The sequence below is a fragment of the Caenorhabditis remanei genome, chromosome II (assembly GCF_010183535.1).
Source record: "Caenorhabditis remanei strain PX506 chromosome II, whole genome shotgun sequence".
NCBI lineage: Eukaryota > Metazoa > Nematoda > Chromadorea > Rhabditida > Rhabditidae > Caenorhabditis > Caenorhabditis remanei.
In genome coordinates, this window is record NC_071329.1 from 5,531,276 (window position 1) to 5,557,799 (window position 26,524).

General features: G+C 37.9%; 8 protein-coding genes across 8 annotated transcripts; 3 read left to right on the forward strand and 5 right to left on the reverse strand.

Moving 5' to 3' along the window:
- Positions 1–3,594: 3,594 nt before the first annotated feature.
- On the forward strand, positions 3,595–7,493 carry GCK72_004703 (uncharacterized protein; the record flags this gene model as incomplete). Its single annotated transcript, XM_053724843.1, has 4 exons — positions 3,595–3,607; positions 3,658–3,764; positions 6,852–7,129; positions 7,175–7,493. The coding sequence occupies 4 exons, from the start codon at positions 3,595–3,597 to the stop codon at positions 7,491–7,493; spliced, it is 717 nt and encodes a 238-aa protein (XP_053589037.1).
- GCK72_004704 (uncharacterized protein) lies at positions 3,830–5,446 on the reverse strand (the record flags this gene model as incomplete). The annotated part of the gene is made up of 6 exons (XM_003104195.2): positions 3,830–4,169; positions 4,228–4,505; positions 4,603–4,933; positions 4,987–5,190; positions 5,236–5,342; positions 5,393–5,446. The coding sequence occupies 6 exons, from the start codon at positions 5,444–5,446 to the stop codon at positions 3,830–3,832; spliced, it is 1,314 nt and encodes a 437-aa protein (XP_003104243.2).
- A 769-nt stretch (positions 7,494–8,262) lies between the features above and the next one.
- GCK72_004705 (uncharacterized protein) lies at positions 8,263–8,741 on the reverse strand (the record flags this gene model as incomplete). Its single annotated transcript, XM_053724844.1, has 2 exons — positions 8,263–8,598; positions 8,646–8,741. The coding sequence occupies 2 exons, from the start codon at positions 8,739–8,741 to the stop codon at positions 8,263–8,265; spliced, it is 432 nt and encodes a 143-aa protein (XP_053589038.1).
- A 3,555-nt stretch (positions 8,742–12,296) lies between these two features.
- Positions 12,297–12,587, forward strand: GCK72_004706 (uncharacterized protein; the record flags this gene model as incomplete). Its single annotated transcript, XM_003104253.2, has 1 exon — positions 12,297–12,587. The coding sequence occupies one exon, from the start codon at positions 12,297–12,299 to the stop codon at positions 12,585–12,587; it is 291 nt and encodes a 96-aa protein (XP_003104301.2).
- A 202-nt stretch (positions 12,588–12,789) lies between these two features.
- On the reverse strand, positions 12,790–14,788 carry GCK72_004707 (uncharacterized protein; the record flags this gene model as incomplete). Its single annotated transcript, XM_003104205.2, has 5 exons — positions 12,790–13,087; positions 13,133–13,410; positions 14,179–14,488; positions 14,534–14,722; positions 14,769–14,788. 5 exons carry the CDS (start codon positions 14,786–14,788, stop codon positions 12,790–12,792), a joined length of 1,095 nt encoding a protein of 364 aa, XP_003104253.2.
- Positions 14,789–16,929: 2,141 nt separating this feature from the next.
- On the forward strand, positions 16,930–19,957 carry GCK72_004708 (uncharacterized protein; the record flags this gene model as incomplete). The annotated part of the gene is made up of 5 exons (XM_053724845.1): positions 16,930–17,202; positions 17,324–17,450; positions 17,984–18,091; positions 18,220–18,578; positions 19,667–19,957. 5 exons carry the CDS (start codon positions 16,930–16,932, stop codon positions 19,955–19,957), a joined length of 1,158 nt encoding a protein of 385 aa, XP_053589039.1.
- Positions 19,958–21,167: 1,210 nt separating this feature from the next.
- Positions 21,168–21,767, reverse strand: GCK72_004709 (uncharacterized protein; the record flags this gene model as incomplete). Its single annotated transcript, XM_053724846.1, has 4 exons — positions 21,168–21,371; positions 21,420–21,527; positions 21,570–21,625; positions 21,671–21,767. The coding sequence occupies 4 exons, from the start codon at positions 21,765–21,767 to the stop codon at positions 21,168–21,170; spliced, it is 465 nt and encodes a 154-aa protein (XP_053589040.1).
- Positions 21,768–22,798: 1,031 nt separating this feature from the next.
- GCK72_004710 (uncharacterized protein) lies at positions 22,799–26,083 on the reverse strand (the record flags this gene model as incomplete). The annotated part of the gene is made up of 6 exons (XM_003104267.2): positions 22,799–22,929; positions 23,027–23,363; positions 23,967–24,489; positions 24,544–24,859; positions 25,114–25,225; positions 25,877–26,083. 6 exons carry the CDS (start codon positions 26,081–26,083, stop codon positions 22,799–22,801), a joined length of 1,626 nt encoding a protein of 541 aa, XP_003104315.2.
- Positions 26,084–26,524: the final 441 nt, after the last annotated feature.

The following is a 26,524-nucleotide window of genomic DNA, read 5'->3' on the forward strand; positions in this document are numbered from 1 at the left end:
TTGACATATATCTCTTCTTTCGTTGTGTTCATCGGATGAGGAATGCATTCTACGAATGAATACACTCTCCATTTCGAATCGAACATTTCTACAATCGAATCCGAAGTGAGGTCCACAATCCGATTTGTTGGGCTCCAGGCGTCCACAAGAATAACGAAATATAATCCTTGCGGGGTTATACATTTCTTTTTGTAAACCTCACAACTGCAATGGCATTTAGTCGAAGAGAGGGTTGGACTGATCGATTCTGAAAATAAGCCTTATACTTCAATGTAATTCAATCTCTTATTACATTTACATGTCTAGCAAATCTAGTTCAGGCTCTCTACTTTGAAGGGGGACTGCGGTATTCCAAAAATTGAGATTTTTGATATGGATCGACTCAGAATTTTGTAGAAAAGAGAAAAGTCTCACGGAGCTAGGTCCGAAAATTAGTCTGAAACGAGTTATGAGGCTTCAAAGTGTCAAAAAAAGGGCCTCTCGCATGGAATTTTTCATAATATTTCAACGTAAAATTCTCTCGCCGTGCAAAAATGTTGAAATATAATGAAAAATTCCATGTGAGAGGCCCTTTTTTTGACACTTTGAGGCCTTATAACTCGTTTTAGACTAATTTTCGGACCTGGCTCCAAGAGACTGTTCTCTTTTCTACAAAATTCTGAGTCGATCCATATCAAAAATCTCAATTTTTGAAATACCGCAGTCCCCCTTTAATTTCAAAAACTTTTTTCCATTTTTAGAGCCCAAAATATATGTTTTCAAAAACTCGCGGAAAAACTCACCTCCTCACGAAATCGATAATACTTTTCCAAATCCATTTATAATTCAAAAAAAATCAATAAATACAGTTGTTTCGACATCCATTCCGTTAGGATATCTGAAAAATATGGTTTGAATATATTTGAAACTGTTTGTAATATCATTTTCGAACAATTTTTCAAGGTTCGAATATGAAAAACTGAACTTTTCCATTTTACACCAAGAGAATTGCAAAATAATTTGAATTCTAGCCCAAAATTCTTTAATTTTCAGATGATTTTGGTCCGAAAATCACCCAAAATGATTTATTTCAAATTAACAGGCTTATGCTTACCTCAAGAAAACATAAAAATATGTTTGAGAGGGAGTTGTGAGTAGAATTGGAGGGGTGTGAATAGGCATTCAGGGGCCATCTGTCTTTCTTTTCCCTCTCCACTTTCCATGGACTATCTCGGTGGGGGGCAGACACACCACCGCAATCTTGTTGATTGCACACACGGTGATTTTTTCTGTACATTAAATTTGGGTTTCTCTTCCATATTTTTGCTTCTCGCTAGGCCACGACCCCGTGAGGCGAATCCGCTCCGCCGGACAGCGCAGTGTTAATTTCTCTTCCACAATCTTTTATCAGCTATATAAAAAATTAGAATCAAAATTTTCAAAAAACGCTTCCATAGGAAATTTTTACTTAGATCTATTTTTTGTAGAAAAAAATTCTAGTCGTTTTGATGCCTCTTCATATAGAAAACGAGATTCTTCTGAAGTTACAATCGTCAGTGTTAATTTCTCTTCCACAAACTTTGATGAGGTTTTAAAAAAAACTGAATCCATAAATTTAAAAAACGCTTCCATAGGAAATTTTTATTTGGATCAAGTTTTTGTAGAAAAAAATTCTAGTTGTTTTGATGACTCCTTCATATAGAAAACGAGATTCTGCTGAAATTAAAACCCGATGGCCTAGTTTTTGAAATGGCCTAGATTTGAGGAAGTGCACGAAGGAGCTCAGATTTTTCGTGTAATTTAACTAGGGAAAGATCCCGAGTTATGGGTCGACGCACATATCACTAAAACGGCAATTTCGCACTGATTTCAGATCTGTATTCCAATTTTTCAGAACGATTCTGTGAAAAAAATTATTCAGGTTTTTGTGAGATCTCAGTAATAAAAATGGAAAAGACACGAAAATTGTCTAAAAAGCTAATTCAGTGGGATTGAAATGAACCATAGTGCGCTTCAAACGATAGGAGAACATTTTCAGTCGTTTTTTTCCGACGAATTCTGAAGTTTTTTGGTGGCCAACCCATGGGCGAAAATTCGACCACTTTGTTTTTTGATTTTTATGTTGTTAACAGCTGTTAGATTTTCAACCAAATAGCGGCAAACACTATCCATCGACGGGTTTTTAAAATAAAATATCCATTTGATAAGAGAAGGAGAATACAGTGAAATGATTCGTCTGTAGATTTCGAGCATTTTGTCAGGTGGAAAATCCTGATTGAATTGAATTGAACCGTTCTTTTCTTGTAGACTGAAAGAAAATTTATATAACTTTTGATATTTCAAAAATCTCCGGATTACCTCTCACACAACATTCCCATCTTGTTTACCAAATTCACTAGTTGCTTCTCTCCTCCTATTTTGAAACTCATTTCCAAAGAGTCGGGTGTTTTTAATAAAAATGTCATGTGTCGATCATTGACATGAACACTGAAATTGAAATCTTATGTTTTAACTGCAAAGTCTTTTGGTTTGGTTACTGCTCACAGAAGAAAGGTGGAGCTCCCGGATCAAAGGAAGTTCCAGATTCTTCCCAAATTAGTAGTGACTTCTGGAAGAAGATGGATGGTAAGCGTTTTATTATGGTCCAGAGAGGTTTGTTCCCTTTGAGCCAGCAATCTATTGTACCCCAAAAAGTATAGTTGTATTTTCCTTAAAGATCGTTTTACCCTCGAAATTAAATTTTTATTGTTTGCGATTGGTTCGTTTCTGGCCAATGATTTCATGAAAATCTATTTTTAATAAACTTTAATAAACTTTTATTAAACCATATTTTTCCACTTTATTCTGTGAATGTTTTGCAGCTGCATTAATTGTTGTAATTTTAGAAAACCTACCTGCATCATAGTAAAACGTTTCCCATCTTCTTCCAGAAGTCACTACTAATTTGGAGAACTAAGAACATTAGATAATTGCCAAACATTTACAGCAGTATGTGGCGTAGCATTAAATCGCCAGACGCGCTTCATCGCACAACGGTTGACACGGTCCTAAATTCAAATTTTACGTTTATTCCTCGTATCTTTCAATAAAGCCCATGCGCACTTGGGAAAAATACAAATCTTTTCGTTGCAGACTTTACGCCGCCTCGCACTTCTGCTCACATTTAACCATAAGGGTTGTATCTCGACTCGTTTAGGTTTCTGTCCCATTTCTTCGTCGTCTCCTTCCGTTCCCAGGCTTGTTTCAGTAATTTCAAGTTTACGGGCTGTTGTGTATTAAACTATCATGAATCTTTAATTACACAGATAATTTGTGTTCAATGATTTGTCGTTGTATTACCGTCGTTGTAATACCAACTCGACTCTTTCCAATTATTTGGCAGATAAGATTGACGTACAGTAGTGGACAGTGTTGTCCGGCACCCCCGGAGGGGGTCTCTGGGAATGTCAAGACAAATAGACCTGGCCTAACTGGCCTATGAGAACGACGTCACACCTTCAGAATCAATAATCCTCCGTCGTCGTTTTGAATGTTACTAACATTATAGTTTTCATATTCCAGGGGGTTTCTGAAAATGTGCTTTTGGAAAATTGGCTCAACGGTTTCAAGTTATCCATGTCCTCTTTGTGTAAGTGATTTGATCCATCGATTAGTTTTTATCCTTGTTTACTCTTTCAGATCATAAACTCTTTAGTTTTTCCGCCAAAAAAGAAACCGTTTCCACTTCTGAAACTTCCAACTATTCCATTGAGGCTGATAACAAAAATGATGAAGCCAGAGGAGATGTGAGTTCTAGACATATCTTTTGAAAAGTTCATAATTTTCTTGCAGACTAAACCTATCAATGTGCTCATATCGATTGGAACATTTCCTGAGAGCATCCAAACATAAGATGAACTAGTATGAGACCGTATTCATTGAGTTTATCAATCCGTCTTCTCACTTCTCTCAGCTTCTCCTCTATCTCTCGTTTTCTCCTGTTTCTCTCTCCGATTCCTTCATTTGGCTCTTCTCCTCTATCTATTCTCAGCAACTCTTCCTCCAACTCCTTCACTTTCTCCATTGCCACAAGAATTTCGTATATTCCAGGATCCTGGTTAGGTGGTCCCACATTGAAGTTGACAATGTTGTTCTCACTCGTTTCAAAGTGACCGACCACTAGTTGTTCATTTACAATTTTCTTCACTTTTCTGGAAAATTGGAAGAAAAAAAAATTTGCAATAAAGAATAATCGATGGATCAACTTACATGAAGAACTGTGGCAATTCATCTTCATAATACAGTAAAATAGTCAACTGGTCAGTGAGCACAGCCTCATCGATTACAGTACCTTCCTTCAGTTTCAATGTCAGTCTTGTCAGTATTGCCTCATCACAATCAACCCAGTATTTAAGGAATTCATTGATGTCATGACAGTCAAAGTTAGTTGATTTCAGATCTACAATCCATTCATTTCTCACGGATTTCAAGTCGTCGAGAGTTGCCCATCGTCCTTCTTTATATTCGATTGTTTTATATTTGAATGCCTAAATATTACACACATATTTATATTTAATTTAGGAAAACCGAAAGCATAATTAATAATTCTTATGGAAAATTGGATTATAAAAGTGATAGACTCACATTGGCATGCTTAAAATCCAACGACAAGTCTGCATCGATTTCTACTTTGGCTGTCACAGGTATCCAATCCATCAGCTCCATCAAAGTTTCATTTCTTAAACTACCTGTTTGAAGTGAGAACTTGTGACACATTGTTTGATCACAGTTGCTCATCTCTGTCAGATTTTTAATCAAATAACGGAAGAAATTGTCAATTGGCAATTCATTGAAATGAAATACCCATCTGATGAATGAAGGGGTGTACAGTGAAATGATTCTTCTGTAGATTTTGAGCATTTCGTCTGGTAGAAATGGTTGATTGAATCGAATAAAACCATTCTCTTGTATCAAACTGAAAAGAAAATTTACCATTTTTCTAGCCAGAAGCATTTCTAGATTACATACCTCCCACTCAGCAACCCCATCTTGTCCACATAATTCACTTGTTTCTTCCCTACTCCTATTTTGAAACTCATTGCCATAGTATCGGGTGTTTCCAATGAATATGACATGTGTTGATGACTGACATGAACACTGAAAAAGACCATCTTATGTCGGGATGCTCTCAGAAAGAATTCCAATCGATAAGAGCACATGGATAGGTTTAGTCTGTAAGAAAATATGATATTTTCAAAAGATATGTCTAAATCTCACATCTCCTCTGCATTCATCATTTTTGTTATCAGCCTCAATGGAATAGTTGGAAGTCTCAGAAGTGGAAACGGTTTCTTTTTTGGCGGAAAAACTATAGAGTTTATGATCTGAAAGAGTAAACAAGGATAAAAACTAATCGATGGATCAAATCACTTACACAAAGAGGACATGGATAACTTGGAACCGTTGAGCCAATTTTCCAGAAGCACATTTTCAAAAAACCCTGGAATCTGGAAGTTACAATGTTAGTAACATTCAAAAAGACGAAGGCGGATTATCGATCTTGAAGGTGCGACGTCGTTCTCATAGGTCAGTAAATGGTTTATTTGTCTATATTCCAAAGTGAGTTTGACGATGATACAAAGAAAATACCAAGAGTTGGGATCATACTTGCAAACCGGGCCGACGCGTAACTCGCTTGAAACGCAATATAATACGCTGGTAAATATACCAAAATCTTGGCAAGTTTTATCTCCGTCACTTACTATGGGCCGGTCCTTAATATGCCGTGGGCCGGACTAGAATGACTTCTTGGTTATTTTGCGCTTTTTCCGGGCCCGCGGCGCATTAACGATCCGCTATCCGGCCCGTAGTAGGTCACGGATAAAGAACTCGCCGGTCCGTATCGGCCTATTTAGGCACGGTTTGTATAGTGCCGCTCAAAAGTGTATCAAGTTTTGCCTTTTTCAGTTTAAAGTGCCCAACTTTGAGAGTGTGTCATATTAAAACTAACTTTCTTTCAAAATAACTTTTTATGGGATCAAACAGACCAAGAATAGAACTCCATTTTTGTAGTTGACAGCTTTTTTGTACGAGTACTCCCTAGAGAGTTATAGTAATTGTTTTCAGCTCAAAATCACACTATTTTGCACTGAATAGTCGATTTGAGGGAGAAATTACTTTGTCGATACGTATCTTGCTAGCGACGGGTCGTAAAAAGTTGTCAACTACAAAAAATGAAATTCTACTTTTGATCTGTACCAGAGCTGTGCGGAATTCCTTCCTTCGACTTACTTGTTCCTTCTTCCTTCTTCCGACTTCCCTTTTGAAAAGTTCTGTTCCTTCTTCCCTCTTCCGTCTTCCGTTGAAAATTTTTTTGACACTTCCGACTTTTGTGTAAAAAATTTACGAAAACTTTTGAATTTTCGACGGTATTTCGGCAGAATTTCGGTGGTTTTTGATGGAATTTTGTATGAAAACAACGTCGAAATTCGTTTTCAGTGCTGACTAGAAAAAAATGTCCTCAAATTTGTCATTTTCAAAATTAACTTCCGACTTCCGAGATCGGAACCCAACTTCCGATTTCCCTTTTCAAAAAATTATTTCCGACTTCCTTTTTCGGAAATTTTACTTCCGCACAGCTCTGATCTGTACGATTCCATAAAGAAGTTTTTTGTGGGACTGTTAGTTTTACTATGACACCCTCTCAAAGTTGGGCATTTTTAACTCCAAAAGGCAAAACTTAATACACTTTTGAGCGGCACTGTATAAACCGTGCCTAAATAGGCCGATACGGACCAGCGAGTTCTATATCCGTGACCTGCGGTACTGTAAGAATGGTTGGGATAAGTGACATGTAATGACCGTGTTTTTGAAAATTATTTCATTGAATTCAGGCGTTCAAATACAAAACGGTTGAATATAAAGATGCTCGATGGGCAACTCTTGATGACTTGAAATCAGTGAATAGTGGATGTTTTGTGAATCTCCAATCTTCAAACTTTGACTGTCATGACCTGAATGAATTCCTGAAATATTGGGTAGACTGTGATGAGGCAATATTGAAAAAAATGGCATTGAAGCTGAAGGAAGGTACAGTAATCAATGAGATTGTTCTCACTGATCAGTTGACTGTTCTACTATACTATGTAGACGGATTGCCACATTTCTTCTTGTAAGTTTATCAATTGAGAGGAGGATGTCATGTGTAAGTTTTCAGAAAAATGAAGAAAATTTCAAACGAAAAACTAGTGGTCGGTCATTTCGTAGTTAAGCAAGATAAAACTGTCGAGTTTAATGTGTGGCCAAGAGATAAGTTTAGCGAAATATTCGAAATGCTAGAATTGCTAGAAAAAATGAAAGAGTTGGAGAAGGAACTGTTGAGAATAGACAGAGGAGATCAACCAAATAGTTCTGAAGAAATTGGAGAAAGAAACAGGAAAAGCCAAGCGATTACGGAGGAAGTGAGACAATTGATAAGACAGTTTGAAGAACTCAATGAATACGGTCTTATATTTCGTTATGATATTTTCGCATGATAATTCATGCATTTCGACGAGTTCATTTCCATACATCATTAATTTTTTATCCGGTGCACAGGCCGTTGAGAGCGAGCAGCAAAATTGCCGAAGAAAACTGGGCGCGGTGGCCTAGAAATCGACTACGGCCGTGTTGTTTTTTAAAAAATTACTATCGAAAATAACGCCAAAAATAGCAGGATACTGACAAGGGAAGTTCATGACGAGGCGAGTTGAACTTTTTCTAAAATTTGGACCTAAGGTACTTTCGATCCTGCTGATTCCAAAACTGCAAGAAAAATTAGCCAAATGTTTACGTGAACCGAGTTATGGCCCGCCAAACTTGGAATTCTACAACACAAATTTCGATTGTCTAATTGGTGAATTGATTTCTTGCAGTTTTGGAATCAGCAGGGTCGAAAGTACCAGAGGTTTAATTTTTAGAAAAAGTTCAACTCGCCTCGTCGTGAACTTACCTTATGAAAGCGGGATGTGCACCGAATTAAAAAAAAATCCTGAAGTATGAAAATGAACTCGCCAAAACGCTTACATTATTATATGAAAATACAATAATTTCTTTTTGCAAAGATATGCTTTTCTTTTTTTTTTCTCCTCCCGCTTTCATTCTCCTTTTCATAAATATCTACATTTTTCTGGCAAACTTTTTATAATATATTAATTCCCCTGCAATTTTTTTTACCCTCAAATTATTGTCAAGTAATGAACCATTTTAAAGTGGAACCTGACGGTTAACGTAACGATGGAGAACGGAAGAATATGTATATAAAAATTAATTTATTCTAAAAATACACATATAATGAACATTCCCCAATCCGTTGTCTTGTTGGATTTTGGAATGGAAATATGTGAGATCCTGAAGAAACCAATAGCGATTGGAACAATCATATTGAAGATCCAGAGTCATGCATTGTTCCAACTCGATTAGAGCTTTCTTCTCCTTGTCGGAGATCTTCTTCTTGAGAACTTCTACAAACTTGTTTCTGGCTTCCGCAATGTCGTAGACCCTCTTGTAGTGCTCGCGGAACCATTCGACGTCGACGTCATACATGTGCTCAGAATTCCATCCGAGATAAAGGACGGCAATCTTCCCTTCTGTTTCCGCTCCCTATAATTAAGTCTCAAATTCAAAATTATAATTGATTTGAACCGTACCTCGAAAATCGCTTTTATTTCCCACATCTTGTCAACCAGTTTATTTTCTGTTCCCTCATATTTAGCAACTTTTTTAAACCAGTGCTTTGACATCATGCTCCTTGAAGACAATTGTTTGTTTTTCCATTGGTTTCACAAACAGCGTTTCGATCGATGTCCACTTTCCATCCGATTGAATCCAGTTGACATATATCTCTTCTTTAGTTGTGTTCATCGGATGAGGAATGCATTCTACGAATGAATACACTCTCCATTTCGAATCGAACATTTCTACAATCGAATCCGAAGTGAGGTCCACAATCCGATTTGTTGGGCTCCAGGCGTCCACAAGAATAACGAAATATGATCCTTGCGGGGTTACACATTTTTTATTGTAAACCTCAAAACTGCAATGGCATTTAGTCGAAGAGAGGGTTGGACTGATCGATTCTGAAAATAAGCCTTATACTTCAATGTGATTCAATCTCTTATTACATTTACATGTCTAGCAAATCTAGTTCAGGCTCTCTACTTTGAAGGGGGACTGCGGTATTCCAAAAATTGAGATTTTTGATATGAATCGACTCAGAATTTTGTAGAAAAGAGAAAAGTCTCACGGAGCTAGGTCCGAAAATTAGTCTAAAACGAGTTATGAGGCTTCAAAGTGTCAAAAAAAGGGCCTTTCGCATGGAATTTTTCATTATATTTCAACGTAAAATTCTCTCGCCGTGCAAAAATGTTGAAATATAATGAAAAATTCCATGTGAGAGGCCCTTTTTTTGACACTTTGAGGCCTTATAACTCGTTTTAGACTAATTTTCGGACCTGGCTCCAAGAGACTTTTCTCTTTTCTATAAAATTCTGAGTCGATTCATATCAAAAATCTCAATTTTTGAAATACCGCAGTCCCCCTTTAATTTCAAAAACTTTTTTCCATTTTTAGAGCCCAAAATATATGTTTTCAAAAACTCGCGGAAAAACTCACCTCCTCACGAAATCGATAATACTTTTCCAAATCCATTTATAATTCAAAAAAAATCAATAAATACAGTTGTTTCGACATCCATTCCGTTAGGATATCTGAAAAATATGGTTTGAATATATTTGAAACTATATCATTTTCGAACAATTTTTCAAGGTTCGAATATGAAAAACTGAACTTTTTCCATTTTACACCAAGAGAATTGCAAAATAATTTGAATTATAGCCCAAAATTCTTTAATTTTCAGATGATTTTGGTCCGAAAATCATCCAAAATAATTTATTTCAAATTAACAGGCTTATGCTTACCTCAAGAAAACATAAAATATGTTTGAGAGGGAGTTGTGAGTAGAATTTGAGGGGTGTGAATAGGCATTCAGGGGCCATCTGTCTTTCTTTTCCCTCTCCACTTTCCATGGACTATCTCGGTGGGGGGGCAGACACACCACCGCAATCTTGTTGATTGCACAGCACGGTGATTTTTTCTGTACATTAAATTTGGGTTTTTCTTCCATATTTTTGCTTCTCGCTAGGCCACGACCCCGTGAGGCGAATCCGCTCCGCCGGACAGCGCAGTGTTAATTTCTCTTCCACAATCTTTTATCAGCTATATAAAAAATTAGAATCAAAATTTTCAAAAAACGCTTCCATAGGAAATTTTTACTTAGATCTATTTTTTGTAGAAAAAAATTCTAGTCGTTTTGATGCCTCTTCATATAGAAAACGAGATTCTTCTGAAGTTACAATCGTCAGTGTTAATTTCTCTTCCACAAACTTTGATGAGGTTTTAAAAAAAACTGAATCCATAAATTTAAAAAACGCTTCCATAGGAAATTTTTATTTGGATCAAGTTTTTGTAGAAAAAAATTCTAGTTGTTTTGATGACTCCTTCATATAGAAAACGAGATTCTGCTGAAATTAAAACCCGATGGCCTAGTTTTTGAAATGGCCTAGATTTGAGGAAGTGCACGAAGGAGCTCAGATTTTTCGTGTAATTTAACTAGGGAAAGATCCCGAGTTATGGGTCGACGCACATATCACTAAAACGGCAATTTCGCACTGATTTCAGATCTGTATTCCAATTTTTCAGAACGATTCTGTGAAAAAAATTATTCAGGTTTTTGTGAGATCTCAGTAATAAAAATGGAAAAGACACGAAAATTGTCTAAAAAGCTAATTCAGTGGGATTGAAATGAACCATAGTGCGCTTCAAACGATAGGAGAACATTTTCAGTCGTTTTTTTCCGACGAATTCTGAAGTTTTTTGGTGGCCAACCCATGGGCGAAAATTCGACCACTTTGTTTTTTGATTTTTATCTCAAAAACTGTTCTTGTGTGATTGTAAATGTAAATAGGAGTTAACAACAATTCATTTATCAGATTATCTCCTAGATGTCTTAAAATTGTTATTAGAATCGAGGTGAATTGAACATTAAAATGCACTTTTTACGCCTCTTATCACCGAAGAACAGATGAACACAGCTGAATTGTCAAATTTTAGATGTTTTCCACTTGAAACTTTCCGGTTTCATAACCTAAATCTCTTTTTCGAATGAATGTTGACCTATCTTCCATTTTTTAGATTCCAAACGAACACTTTTCATAAAACTTCCTCTGCAATTTATTAACCTCATTTTTCTGTGCCGCGGGGTCGCATCTTTCTGATTCCTTGGCCCCGCCCATTTTTCTGCGCCCCACGGGGCGAAAATTTGTCAACGGGAAATGTACACAAAAAATCACCGTGGCACAGAGTCATTTTTTTTGTCCATATGAATTCAAATTATTTTCCCGCGAAATCGAAAGTCTAGTGGAGCGCGTTTGCACACGAGTCGCTCAGAGTATTTACAATGTCATCTGTTAGTCATTTGTCCTACTGTAGAGAGATAGAGAATGGGGGTCATCGACCTATACTCCAAGAGTACAACGGTTCGAGGGTACAACGAAATATCAAGGGGTCCACCCGTTCGTAAAATATTAAAAATCTGAAATTGAAATCTTATGTTTTAACTGCAAAGTCTTTTGGTTTGGTTACTGCTCACAGAAGAAAGGTGGAGCTCCCGGATCAAAGGAAGTTCCAGATTCTTCCCAAATTAGTAGTGACTTCTGGAAGAAGATGGATGGTAAGCGTTTTATTATGGTCCAGAGAGGTTTGTTCCCTTTGAGCCAGCAATCTATTGTACCCCAAAAAGTATAGTTGTATTTTCCTTAAAGATCGTTTTACCCTGTACTCTTGGAGTATGGGCCATATTTCAATCCCAACCAACATCTCCTCTCTGTCTTATCTCAACATTCCCTTCGTATGACTCATTCCGTCTCTGTCTGTGTAAAAGTAACCAACAAAAATAATCCGACCGGCCTCTTCGTCTATCACACTCTCTTCGTCTCGGCTTCTTCTTGTTCCCAATCTACACTTTTTCATCATTCGACTTCTCTTGCGACCTCGTGTTCGGTTGCTACCTATACTGTTTTTATTTTTTCAAAATACTTGAAGTTTAATTATTCTGCTGTTTTTGTTTGGAGGATGATCACGATTGAAATAGAAATGGTGAGTTGAACTAGTCACTTGGCTTTCCATACTTAACCGTCCTATGAGCATAGTTATAGTACGTATTTTGCGTTTTTTAGATAGAAAGTCTCTTTACAACGGTATAGTAATAATGTAATCCTACTCCTTGTTTCAGGTGTTCGCTTATGAGCATCGGACATGTTAGATTAACGTCAACATCGAGAAAATTGCATTCGCTGAATACCGAAGTACTATCGATGCAAGTTGGAATAAAAGCGTTTGAAAAAGCAACATACGCAATTTTCGCTGATGAAGAACGACAAATATTTCATTCGATCAAAAAATTGGAAGGAAGAACTGTCGACCTTGAAAACGAACTCCTTATTTTTGAGAAAGCGGAAAACGATATTGGAGACGACATCGAGTTGAGCAAGAAGGGTCCACTACTCCACCAATGCTGGTTGCAAAAAAATTAGAGAAAAGTCAAAAACAAATTTTAAATTCAATAAATATTTTCCTATTGGTACCAAGTGTGATCGTGTTAGGTTTTCTTTCAGGAAAAAATAGGAAATTACATTAGAGGGGAGGTAACAATTGAATTAGTTTACAGAACAATTAAATTGACAAAAAATTTGAAAAAATGGGCATATACACATTAAAACTTTTAATTCAATTGTTCTAAGAAACATAAATAAACCCGAAATCATCTTTCTCCTCCATCAGTCTCCTCAACTTCTCCACTTCTAATGGAATCTCTCGTCGCCGTTTGTTCTGTTCCCTCCAATCTATCACCTCCTCTGATTCCTCCATTCTCAACAACTCATTCTCCAATTCTTTAATCTTCTCGAGCATCTCAAGTAGATCAAACACACCGGGGAACTCATTGGCAGACCATACACTGAAGTTGATTCTGTTGTCTTCTTTTGGTTCGAAATGACCGACGACCAGTTTCTCATTTGTTATCTTTTTCACTTTTCTGGAATCATACTGGGAATAAAGATAATTAACAAGATAAACTCACATAACAAAGTGCGGCAGGTCTTTGTAATAATACAGTAAGACAGTGAGCTTGTCAAGAAGTACAATATCATCAATTACTGTATCTTCCTTCAGTTGTAATGTCAGTCTTGTCAACATTGCCTCATCACAGTTCACCCAATATTTAAGAAACTCATTGATGTCATGACAGTCAAAGTTAGTGGATTTCAGATCTACAATCCATTCATTTCTTACGGATTTTAAGTCGTCCAGAGTTGCCCAACGTGCTTCGCTATAATCAATTGTCTTGTATTTGAACGCCTGAATGAAACACAATATATAAAGTTGAAATGATCATTTTAGTATTACCGGCACCGAGTTGCCCTAGCAAAGACATAGTATCGCCCTTATTCAAGCAAACACAGTATAAATATAACCATTTATTAGCTCGGCACAGTTCTTACAACTGCGCTCCACCGAAATGTTGCTTGAAAAATGTCTCTTTTTCTCTGAGTCTCTCAATTCGAACACAATTTTCTTCGGTTTCAGTAGAGCGCGGTTGTGAGAATTGTGTCACGCTAATAACTCTATCTAAATAGTTGGTGAGCAATAATCGGAATACCTGACTCTACATTTCTGTGGTTTTCTCGATTATACATTTGCACCGGACGGGGACAGTCTATATTAGAATGTCTCACTAGGGTAGGCCTCCTAGTGACCGTGGAGTTATGGAACATGACCTATGTCATTGAAGAGCTCAGAAAACAGTAATTCATATATATATATTTTCGAGGTATGGTACTTGAAAAAAACAAGGTCGAAGTTTTGAAAAATGTCATACTATAGCCTTTCTGGCACGCAAAAAAAGTTTTTTGAAATTTTCGCGTTTTAAAAAGATGATAATTCTGTTTTTTCGAACTTTAACCTTGTTTTTCTCAAATACCAGGCCTCGAAAGGAAAAACTGAATATATATTTGGAATCAGCGTTTTCTCTAGCTATAGTAACCCGATTTTGCGATCCGGAGCAGTGGCATGCAACTTAGAAAATACATTTCTTTTCTATTTTTTTAGTAAACACAATCAACTTACATTGGGATGTTGAAACTCCACTGGCATATTTGAGGTAATCTCCAACTTTGTTGTCACGGGAGTTTTATCCATTAGTTCTGTCAGCAGCTCTCTACTTATAGTTCCATTATAAAATGATAGCCTATGACATTTTCCAGCCAGAGCAATATCCAAATACTCATGAAGATCTTCAAGCCACAACTGGTCTAGATCAAAGACCCATCTGATATGAGGGCATGAGTAGAGGGAAATGATTCTGTTGTAGATTTCAAAAACGTCGTTTGGTAAGAATGATAGATTGAAGAAAAACATTGCTCTTAAGTTAAGAAATCTGAATAAAAGTTCTCTGGGTAAGGGTATTCTAACATGAGATTACCTGAAGATCACCTGAGAAATATCCATAAATTCTTTATAATAAGTGAAATAAATCAGAGAATTCTTCCCGGATTTCGTGATGCAAACTCGAATATATCGGCTACTAAAACGCACATGGAATGCATCGATTTCGAGTTTGGACGATGTTAAAATCGAATACATTCGATGAGAGCATAGAGATAGTCTGTATCTGAAATGAGAGCATTATTGATTTTTTTCTTGGAAAAACAACTCACACTTCCTCCGGTTCCATCATTTTAGTAATTAATATTCTCGGAAAAAGTGGCAGTTTTAGTAATGGAATGCTCTTTTTTAGGCGGTAAAATATGGCGTGGATAGTCTGGAAATATCATATCAATGTGAGACAGTTCAAGGGATTACTTACACAAAACAAGCATGGATAACTTGGAGTAGTTGAGCCGATATTCCAGAAACACATTCTTCAGGAATAAACCTTAGGAGCAACAATTATCGATTGAAGAAGACCGTGTGAGACTATGAGAATGGGGAAGACTGCGACAGTGCGAATCTTATCTGTCTTCTAGGAGAAATACCTGCGGCACGGTTTTTTTAGGCTCCGCCTCTATACACACACCCCAAAGAACAGTGCAGTGCGGGATCATTCCGCGTATTAGCACGACACGCTTCTTACAACCGCGCTCTACCAAAACCGAAGAAAATCGTGAGCGAAACAGAGAGACTCAGAGAAAAAGAAACATTTTTCAAGGGTGTTTCGGTGGAGCGCAGTTGTAAGAACTGTGCCGAGCTAATATGAAATTTTCGGTTCTCAGAGAATTCCGAGATAGAAATAGAGACACTCAATACTGAGCTAATATAGTATTTTGAGCTATAGCAAAACATCCTGTAGCAAATGAAAATCTTTTGAGATAATCTGAAATACTAAATCTAAAAATATTTTGAAAATTTGCCACAACGCCCTAAAAATTTAACAATGGAAAATCTGAAAATGTATTCAGAAATGCAGAAAAACCCATATTGTCTGTTCAACTTTAAAAAAAACGTATTTTTTCTTTTGAAGTTATGGTACCCAATTTGAAAACATCACATCCTCAGAGTTCCTTATTCTGCGTATTCTAGGCCAATCGTTGATCCCGCCGTGTATCCGCTAACTTCCATTTTTTATCAGCGTTCACTCAATCAAAACACTTTCCAATTATCATCATCCCACTCCTTCTAGACATTAATATCCGTCTCGTTGTCATGTTATTGTTTCCAACTATACACCGGATACTTATCACACCCAAGAGACGTGAAGTCATTTATTATTCTGTCTCGGTTTGAGCAGTCTCTATGGGTTTCAACCCAATAATTATGATTATGAGAAGAGGTGTCGTGTTGGTTGTTATAGTAGGAAGATCCTTTTTTAAACTATGGTACAGACATCACGGTGTCTTCTTTTTTCCATCTCTTTTCTACTTTCCCATTGTTGTTTTTTTTAACTCGACAGAGTATAGGTTGCCAGGAATACATACACTCTTCAAATGATGGACATCCATAATTTTGAAAATAAAAAAATGATTTGAAAGTGCTCCTCTCTTTGCTTTTTTTGCGTCTTTTTGGTTGATTGTGTTTTGAGCATCGTGTAGCAATAGATTTGTCTCAAGCTGTTGCTCAGAGCCTTCTCAGTTTTCCCCCAATCCCAATTTGTTCCAACTTTTCCATTTTAAGGTTTTTTTCTGAAAACTCTGAAAATTGTTTTTACCTAATTCAGTCACGCTTCCATCGAATGCATGAATGAGTTCCAAGTCGTTGATAACAACATGAAGTTCTACTACGTAAACCTTTCTATCACAAACTCATAAACAAGAAAATTCGAATTATTGATGCTTGAGAGCACAGGATTTCGATATACCAGTTATTTGTGGAGTCCCGCCCATTTAAGATGGTGGTGGTGATCGGATAAAGAATGGGAGAAATGGTACCGCCCATATTTTTCAGCATATTTGAGAATATAACAAATAATCAGACTTTTGGACAATAAAACTAGTAAATTGGGCAACGTTTATTAAGGTAGTCACAAATAATTGTGACTTATGAAGTTGTCATTCGGTATGCTTCAAATGCTAATTAATTTTGAGAATATATTCAAAATCCTCACGACACCATCTTTTCAGCCATATAGGATTCAATAAGTCTACAGGCGAGAAAATCAAGGAATCAAGCAATAATCTTGTCCGAGAGGATTACACGGCCGCGCGGAAAAATATGGTTTCAGTCCTCCTTTAACTACAAAATTATTTTCAGTTCCGGTATTGGGCATTTTCAAAAACTCGTGTTGGTACCAGGGCTCAGTTTTTACGTCCCTCTGTCTTATCTCCCTCTATCACACTCATGGTGTTCTTATTTCTTACCCAATTATTCCTTTTCCAGATTTCCATGCCTGTCACCCTCCTCCCAAACGACTACTCGTCACTCCTCTTCCCCGACCAACCAAATCAGAAACCCCTCAGTTTCTTCGGATGCTTGACTATAAACTTCTGGAAAACCAACGAATTGGACACTGGAATATGTTCTGGTCGAGGTCTGGGATGCGGAGGAACCGGAAGTGGAGTCTACTTCACAAACTGTCACCAATTGACTCCACTGGTTCCACGCGTTCAATTCGATTCAATGGATTTGAAGGGCGTTGAGGAGGGACACGAGGTTCCGGTGAATCCAAGGCTAGCGGAATGGAGTCGGGAGACTTTGGAATTGATGCTTCATGCAAGGGAATGCATGATTAAGAGCAAGGTAACATTGGTTCAGACATTCAAGATATCATGAATTTCAGGAAAACGAACAATGCGTCGCCAGAAGTCTTCCACCACGTCATCCTCGATGCAACATGATCTTATGCCCCTCCATGAAACGGATGTTGGAACATTTACCGGATTGTGATGGTGGTGTTCTTTGTGAACGTTAGTTTGTTTTTTCTTGTTTTTTGTGTTGACCAATATCTGGTGTTCTTTTAACTTTTCAAAGTCAGACCGTCCAAAAGACCGTGGGGGATTCTATACAGGAGGGACGCGTAACACGCTTCAAACTTAGTATTATGAGCTGAAAAATATACTAAAATGTAGATCACAGCGAGTTCTATGCCCTTGACCTACTACGGGCAATGTGGCTATTCGTCACTGGCCAGGTTTGGCCATTTTTGCGTATTCTGGCACTTAATCCGCGGTACATTAACAACTTGCCATTTGTGTTCTCCACGTAAATATAGGTGTTATGTCAAAACGTCTAAGTTTAGAATATGTATAGCAAAATCTAAAAAGGTCACAATGCAGACATTTTCAGTTTTCCAATGGTGTAGGTTTCATCTGGTAAATCACATTTACGTCTAGATCATATCATAGTCGGAATTCAAATGGAATTTCACATAAACTCAAAACTCTAAGAGACAAATCTATTTCTAACATCGCCATCAGTTCGAAATTCTCAAAATTTCCAGGAAATGTGTGTCAAGACATTGAACAACTGATTGGTCACTGGAAGAACTGCAAAGATGAAGGATGCATTGTTTGCAAGCCGATTCTCGAGGAGCACGATAAGAAAATTGGTGAGTTTATGAGCAGATGGATAGCTGACGTCGCGAGGATTTGGATCAGTTTTCTCAAATTTTGGCTGAAGTTGACATGAAGGGAGATGTATGCATGAACATGTTAGCCAAAATTTAAAGACATTCAGAATCTCCACAATTTCAGTTTCCACATGACATGTTATTCATTCCAGTCCACGTCTCCTACATCAACGACATCCATCTCGGTGGCAAATACTCAATGCTCGCTGGATACACCGAGAGTCCATTTCTCTCAACTACCGTAGTCAACAACTACGAACCCTCTCAATTCATGAGACTTATCAAAGAGTCTCTTCGTGATCATCTCAGACAAAAGATCTACGAGGCCATGATCCAGACTCCTGATCCAAGTCCATTGTGCCAGGCTCGGGAGGAAAATTTGAGGGAGTACGCGATGAGAATCGAGAAGGAGGTGTTGATCGAGTCGACTAGTCTCGAAGTTTATTATGCGAGGATTGCGTTGAAGGTAATCAATTTACTGTGTGCAGGGATGGTTCGAAACAGAGGCATTTGGCAACTTTTGAAACAAGTCGCGTAACTCTCTTAAAAAAAGAGTTTTTAGAACTGAAAAATATACCAAAATGTAGATCTCGGCAAGTTCTATGTTTCTGTTATAATACGGACCGGATGGCAAGTTGTTAATGTGCCGCGTGCCGAGAAAAAGTGCCAAAAACCGGGAAAACGGCCAAGAAAGCCATTCTGGCCCGGCCCAGGGACGAGCGGCAATGCCGTTGCCGGGTTGCCGACTTTTTTCTGCAATGTTTTTTGCAGTTGTTTTTCTAAATTTGTTCAATTTTCAAGCTGACTAGGGAAGGCCAGGTGACCGTGGAGTTATGTGTCGTGACATACATCGTTGGAAAGCTGAGAAAACGCTGATTCCAAATATATATTCAGTTTTTGCCTTCGAGGCCTGGTATTCGAGAAAAACGAGGTCAAACTTTGATCACGAGCCATAACTCCACGGTCACCTGGAGGCCTCCCCCAGTGAGTTCGGCAGAGGTAATACAAAAATCGAAAATTCTTGCTTGAAAAAGAAAAAAACGCGGAAGCCAAAAGAAAGTTACTTCAGAATATCTTTATGAAATCCGATGCTGAAAAAACACTTGTGGTTCCTACAATGTTCCAACCAGGCCCGATAATCATGAGGAAGCAATAAAATGTTGTAATCTAATCAATGTGGCTCATATTTTTTCTCGACTTATTACATGTTGCCGAAAGTTGCCGACTTTTGAAATCGGCAATTGTCGGATTGCCGGGTTGCCAAAATTTTGCGTTGCCGCTCGTCCCTGGCCTGGTCCACCGCACATTAACGATTCGTCATCCGGCCTGTAGTAGGTCACCATTATAGAACTCGTCGAGATCTACATTTTGGTTTATTTTTCAGCTCATAAAACTCAGTTTTAATCGAGTTACGCCCGTGTCGGCGCGTTTCTGTCTGGTTTGCAGTTTTTTTCGGTTTCGGTAGAGCGCGGTTGTAAGAAAGGTGTCGTGCTATTAAGATGGCTAGTGAAAAGTTGTCAATTGTCTCAATGTCCTAGCTCTGACAAATTCCAGATCCAAAAACTGCTTCAAGAGAAGTTTGGTTTCGACCAGAACTTCAACAGTCCATGGCAAGCGGACATACCAATTAAAAAGCGTCACAACTCCATCATCCAACTTCTCAACACTCTCCAACCGTGCTCCAATTGTTCAGTTCATCAGACGGAGCAGAATTTGAAGGATCTGTTGGTATACTGTCAATCTGTCGAGGAGAATCACTTCATGACTTCCCAATCAGAACAGGAATACTTTGAAGCTGTTGATAAGAATGTCGAGCATTTCCAGAAGATTCATCCAGGAAATTGATTTTCCTAGAACACCTCTTCCTTCTTTTGTCTATCTCATTTATCCATCACCTCTTTTCCTTCTCCTTCGTAAAATAAAGACTCAGTTTCTAGCTCAATGATTTTGTCATACGAAATTGAATTCAGCACGCTGAGAGCTTTCAGAAAAGTATAATCACAACAAGGTTTGGTAGAAGTTGGGTCTCGCCACGAAAACTACAGTAATCCAAAATTTCGTGGTGAGACTCAGCTATCTCCTAATCTAGTCATGATTATACTTTTCTGAATGCTCTTGACGAGACGATTTCAATTTTGTCCGTTTTTATCAATTTTGGTCAAAAAACTTCCAGGATTCACTGCTGACCCAAGTATTTTGAGCGAAATTGATAAAAACGGATACAATTGATATCGTCTTGTCAAGAGCATTCAGAAAAGTATAATCATGACTAGATTTGGAGAATGTTGGGTCTTTCCACGAAATTTTGGATTACTGTAGGCAAGATCCAATTTTCTCTAAAGCTAGCCATGATCATACTTTTCTGAAGCTTTTTATCCGCGGAGCCTAACTAAATTATTTTCATATCCTCATTTTGGAATTCTGGGTCACCATTAAAGCAGGGACTTATAATTTCGTCAGTTTTGACCAAAATTGATAGAAACGGATAAAATTGAACTCGTCTCGTCAAGAGCTTTCAGAAAAGTATACTCATGACTAGGTTTGCAGAAATTTGATTCTCGCCACGAAAACTACAATAACCCGATTTCTCGTCAAAACCCAACTTGCTTGGAAACTTAGTTCTGGTTATACTTTTTTGAAAGCTTTCAGTGAGCTGATTCTCAATTTCTCAAGTTTTTCACGACAAAGCCACAAAAGTTCAAAAAAATTTTTTGGAAACGGCTGAGAAGTGATTTTTGGTGTTGAGGCCGTATTATTGGAGGTATGCGCTAAAAAATTTGGCTACCAAGGTTATTTTGGGCGCCGAATTTAATGGTATTAACAGTTTTCTTAACAGATAGCCCCGATTAGGGAGGGGGTGACACAAACTTATGACTTTGCTTCAATGTTGAAAGTTTCTAAATTTTCAAAAGTATCGGACCCTGCACAATAAACAAATAATGACTTCAGTCCTCTCCTTTAAATTTGATGAGCAAAAAGTTGATGTGCCAAAATGAATAGAGTTTAATGCAATGAATATTTTTTATTCGCCAACATGAGGTGTCACGGAAGTAAGTTAGCGTTGAGGTGGAGCCAAAGAGTTCCAAGGCCAACCCACAACACCGAACTTTTTTTCCGACCAATAACAGCAAAACTCTGTGTATTTAAAGCTTCGAACATATGCGTCATCAGGTTTATTCCAAAACCACAATCCAGTTTGTGTGTCGCATGTCAAGGGTATTAGCGGAGTTGAGGCTTCGTTTAATTCACGTCTCACGAGCTGTAATTATAGTTATTCTTTTTTTCTTCGCCGCATGGTAAAACATACCGCTCCAGAATTAATGTACGCTGGATGTAAAGTTGAGAAATTTCCAATTAGATTGTAGAAATAAGGCTTCGATCCTCTACCATCAACCTCGCATCCCATATTGATTAACTGATCACAGCCGTTCCAAATATACCTTAGGGGAAAACTTACCACTTGGTAATTCTTTGGACGGTTTTCTGGGTAATGAACCGGATATTGACAGCACTCTGAAATTGAGAATCTGGGTTGACAGACTGAATAGTTCGACTCACTTTGGACTGTTGCTCCGAAGAGACTTGCGAAGAGAAGAAGACAAAAAGAGAGATGCATTGTCACCCAATGCAGTGAAGAAGTTCGAGATGCCCTCATGTTTTATACGGTTCAATTTCTCTCACGAAGTAATAAATAATATAAAAAACACACGAGTTATTCTCTTCGTGATAATGCGTGAGACACAAATCCAAAAAGAAGGAACTATTTTTCTGACAAGATGCAAATGCATACAGCGGATCAAACATCTCCTCGAGTGAACTTAGAGACAACGGACAGTAGTCCTTAATTAGACCTGTCCGAAGTAAAACTGGTACAAATCAAAACCATCAATATTATGGACCTATTCTGGGGTAGCAAAAACTATTTTTTGCTTATTTTTTTGCTATTCAGAAAGTAGCAAAAAAGCAAGAAACTCCTGCTTTGGAGGTATCTTTTGCTTGACCTTTTCTAGGCCAGCCGGAGGATTTCTAGGCCATGTGTAGATTTACGGAAGAATTTTTGTGATTTTTTCAGCATCCATGTACTTTATCGCTACTTTTGAACTGAATTCGTAATTTTGTTAATTTATTTTATGCTTTGTAATCGTTTAATCATTTTTTTCCGAACTTTGCTGAAAAAATCACAAAAAATCTCCCGTAAATCTACACCAAACACAGGTCTCGCAGCGAATGGCCTAGAAATCCGCGGGTTGGCCTAGAAAAGGTCAAGCAAAAAATACCTCCAAACCAGGAGTTTTTTGCTACCCCAGAATAGATCCATTACGTTAAATATAACTACGAAATACACCCCTAACTAGTTTCATGGCATCATTTTAGATTTTTGGGTCAGCAGGTTTTTGCCTGGAATTTTTTTTGACCAAAATTGATAGAAACGGATAAAATTGAAATCGTCTCGCCAGGAGATTTCAGAAAAGTATAATCATGACTAGATTTTGATCATGTTGGGTCTCGCCACGAAATTTTGGATTACTGTAGTTTTCGTGGCGAGACCCAACTTCCTCCAAACCTAGTCATGATCATACTTTTCTGAAAGCTCTCAATGAGCTAAATTCAAATTTTCCAAAAAATTTACCGAATAGTAAAAGAAACAATGTTTTCATTCATAAATACATAAATTAATTAAGATAATTACAATCTAGACTTTCTAGAGTCCAAAAACGCCTTCTTCATTGTTCTCCTCAAGATTTTTCCGGTTCCAGTGCGTAGAATTTCACCGACAAACTCAATTTCCTTGATGTGCTTGTAGCGGGCCAGTTTTTCTGAAATTTTAGGTTTTAAGCTTCTAGAAAAGTATAATCATGGATAGGTTTGGGTCTCATCACGAAAACTACAGTAGTCCGGATTACTGTAACTCACGATTAATATGTTTCATGATGGCCTTCATCGTCTCCATATCCGTCTTCCCTCCTTTTGACACAACACACGCCACTGGTCTCTCTCCGGAATTCGCATCATCCACTCCGAAGACACAGACATCTGCCACGTCATCATGCTCCAGAATCACTGATTCCAACTCTGCCGGGGCGACTTGTTTCGCATTGACTTTGATGAGTTCCTTGATTCGATCACAGATAAAAGTGTCTCCGTTTTTGTCGAAATAAACAATGTCACCGGTTCTCATGTATCCATCTTCGTCTACTAGTTCTTTGAGGAGATTCTCTTTTTTCCAATATCCTTTCATCATTTGGGGACCCTGAAAAACACTTGCTAGCGGAAAAGAACGTAGAAATTACATAAGTCGGATGTGGCACAGATTTTGTTCAATATACCAAAAAGTTGTTGAGACTCTGATTCAATAATTGTGGAATATCAGAACAAACCAAGTGACAACAGTTTTTGATAAAGAGTTCACAAAGGGTACCTCGGATCGTTTTAGCGCTAGACAAAATTTGGAACAGATTCTGAATCCTCACGACGTCAGCTTTCCAGTCATATTGTTTTTAATTGCATGTAATTGACCAATCACTACTGTTCGTGAGATGGTAAACACATGTATTTTACATGTTTTGAACGATTTATATTACTGTATCTCACTATGAGTGTAATTATCGGATGTATAAAAACTAATGACAGACTAAATATGGAAAGGCTTTTCATAAACCGCATAGCATCTCATTTTTAAGGCGTATCGGGGTCAATTATGATATTTTTATGAAATAATCTATGCGTTTCGGCGAATTCATTTTCATATTTCAAGAATTTTTCAATTCGGTGCACAACCCGCTGAAAGAGAGCTCCAAAAAGTTTGGTGAGAGAAATGGCCGAAGCAAATTTTTAAATCTTATGATTTCCTTACCTTAATCCACAACTCTCCAACTTCATGTGGTCCACACAGTGTTCCATCCTCTTTCTTTACCTTCATACTCGTCCCTGGAATCAACCGTCCGACACTTCCATCAGGACTCTCTGGTTTCTGCATATGAGTCGCAAATGTGAGTTCAGTCATACCGTAACCTTGAACTATTCTCAGTTCCGGAATAATTTGTCTCAATTTTTGAACAGCTCCTTCTGGAAGCGGGGCGGAGCCACATGAAATAGTGTTGAGGGAACTGATGTCATATTTTTTGAGCAATGGGGAATTGACCATCCGCACTGCGATAGCTGGTACCATGGATAACATTGCAATGGAATATTTCTCAATCGATTGCAACATCAGCTCCATATCGAATTTAGTGAACAGGATTTGGGTGGAGCCACGATAAGAATTGAGTAAAGCACGGAACATTCCCATGACATGGTACAGAGGGAGGAAATGTAGATCATATGGGAATACAAAGTTTTCAGGGAGACCGAAGGAGCGGGCAATGTCGTCAGCGAATCTGAAACAAAAATGGAACAGTCGGGTTACGGTAATTTTCGTGTCGAGACCTCACCTGATACACGAAACCATCATCATCGAGAAATTCAAATGAGTGATCATTACTCCTTTCGGTTTTCCTGTCGTACCCGAGGAGTACGGTAGGAAGACCAAATCGTTAGCTGGGTCAATCTTTGGCATTCGTAAATTCCTGATTAGACGAGATGTAAGAATATCGAAATGGATGACTGGAGATGGTGGGTTGGCAGAGATCGAAATGATATGTTTCACAAACGATATACCTTTGGAGGCTTCGAGAACAGTTGGTAGGGTATGACTATCAGCGAAGATTAGTTGAGATTGGGAATCTTCAATTTGATACCGCATTTCGTCTGAAATAAAGTTATTGGTTTTCTACTTGTGCAAGCAGTGTTAGTCTGAATTTCAGCCACCAGCATGTCGTAGCTGCACGGTGACACGGTGACCTATGCAAACACGCTCTGATGAAAAATTGGTCTGCAATACGTTTGAAACTTTTTTACGTGAGTTTTTATTAGAGCGAGTTTGCATTGGATACCATGGATGTAGGTAGCGATAAATAAGTCATGTTCAGGTTTTATAATTTTTTAATGTTCCAAAATCTTACACGGTCTGAATTGACTAGACGCTGCAGAAACCACCAATCCAGCTCTCCATGCTCCGAGAGCAGCAGCAAAGCATCGCCAATTGTTGTATGATGCGAGAAGTACGACGTCTCCCTGAAAACCGAAATCTCTTTGAAAAATGCCTCTTTTTCTCTGAGTCTCTCAATTTCGCGCGGAATTTTCATTAGTTTCGGTAGAGCACGGTGGTGAGAAGCGTGCCGTGCTAATAAAGAAGTGTCATTTCGATTACCATAAGTTTGAAAAGTTTGATTGCCACTGATTTATCAAACTTTGCCGAGAGTTGACTACTATCGTGTCGCCAATGATACGTAGCAAGATTTCGAGTTCGTGGTGCAAATGCTGATTCCCTAATTTTCAAATTTTCAAGTGAAAAAAGAAATGATTTCTCGAATGTTTTACAGTTTTTACAACTGCTCTCCTACGATATCATTTCGCACCACTCAAATCCCAAATTACAAATTCCAGTTTTCCTTAGTTTCGGTAAAGAGCAAGGCTGTCAGAAATCGCGAAAATTTCAAATAACCGCGGCTTTCTAGAGTTTCAAGGGAAAACATGACTTGATATACTTTTGACTTTTTGGTACCAATCTGACAACCAGGATTCGACCCCCACTTGGGACAAAACTTTTTTGGGACGACAGCGACTATTTGAATTTTTCAAGAAAAAGCCGCGGCCGGCCGTGCGACAGCCTTGGTAGAGAGTAAAAAGCGCGCCGTGTTAAAAATATCGACCTATCATACCCACCTTCTTATATCCATTCTCCAGAAACCACTCGGAAATCTGAATGATCTTCTTCTGAAGTTGTCCATAAGTCAACGAGTCATTCTCATCTTCTGCAGTAGTAAATGCCATATTATCCGGATCATTTTCATGATGCATTTCATATCTTTTCATCAAGAACTCGTGAATAGGAGTGTCATGATGTTCCAGTTTATCACCGTGGAATATCATTTCTGGAAAGTATTTTCGATTATAAGAGAAGTTCGGTGCAGAAAATAACTAATACTATTAAAAAAATCGAAAAAATAATCTCTGCGTTTCGTCGTAAGATGAAGTGCACTCATGGTGCTTGCACAGATTCTAAGCTACAGTAAAATCTGGAAATTGAGTTCAAAATTTCAAATTTAGAAGATTTAAGCATTTGAAACAGTAAACAAAAAACTTATTCAGATTGTTTCGTTTTGTTATTTGGTCAGCCAAATAAACCGATAAGAAACAAAATGTGTGATACGCGGTAGAAGAAAGAAAGAAGAGAGAGAACAGTGTAGTCGATGTGCGTTGTATCAAATGATTCAACCTGACCACACCGTGGTCTTGAATCAAAAGTCAACAATGGATAGATTGAGAAATGTAGGTTGACTAGAAAAAAAACTATTGGGTGGAGACAAAATT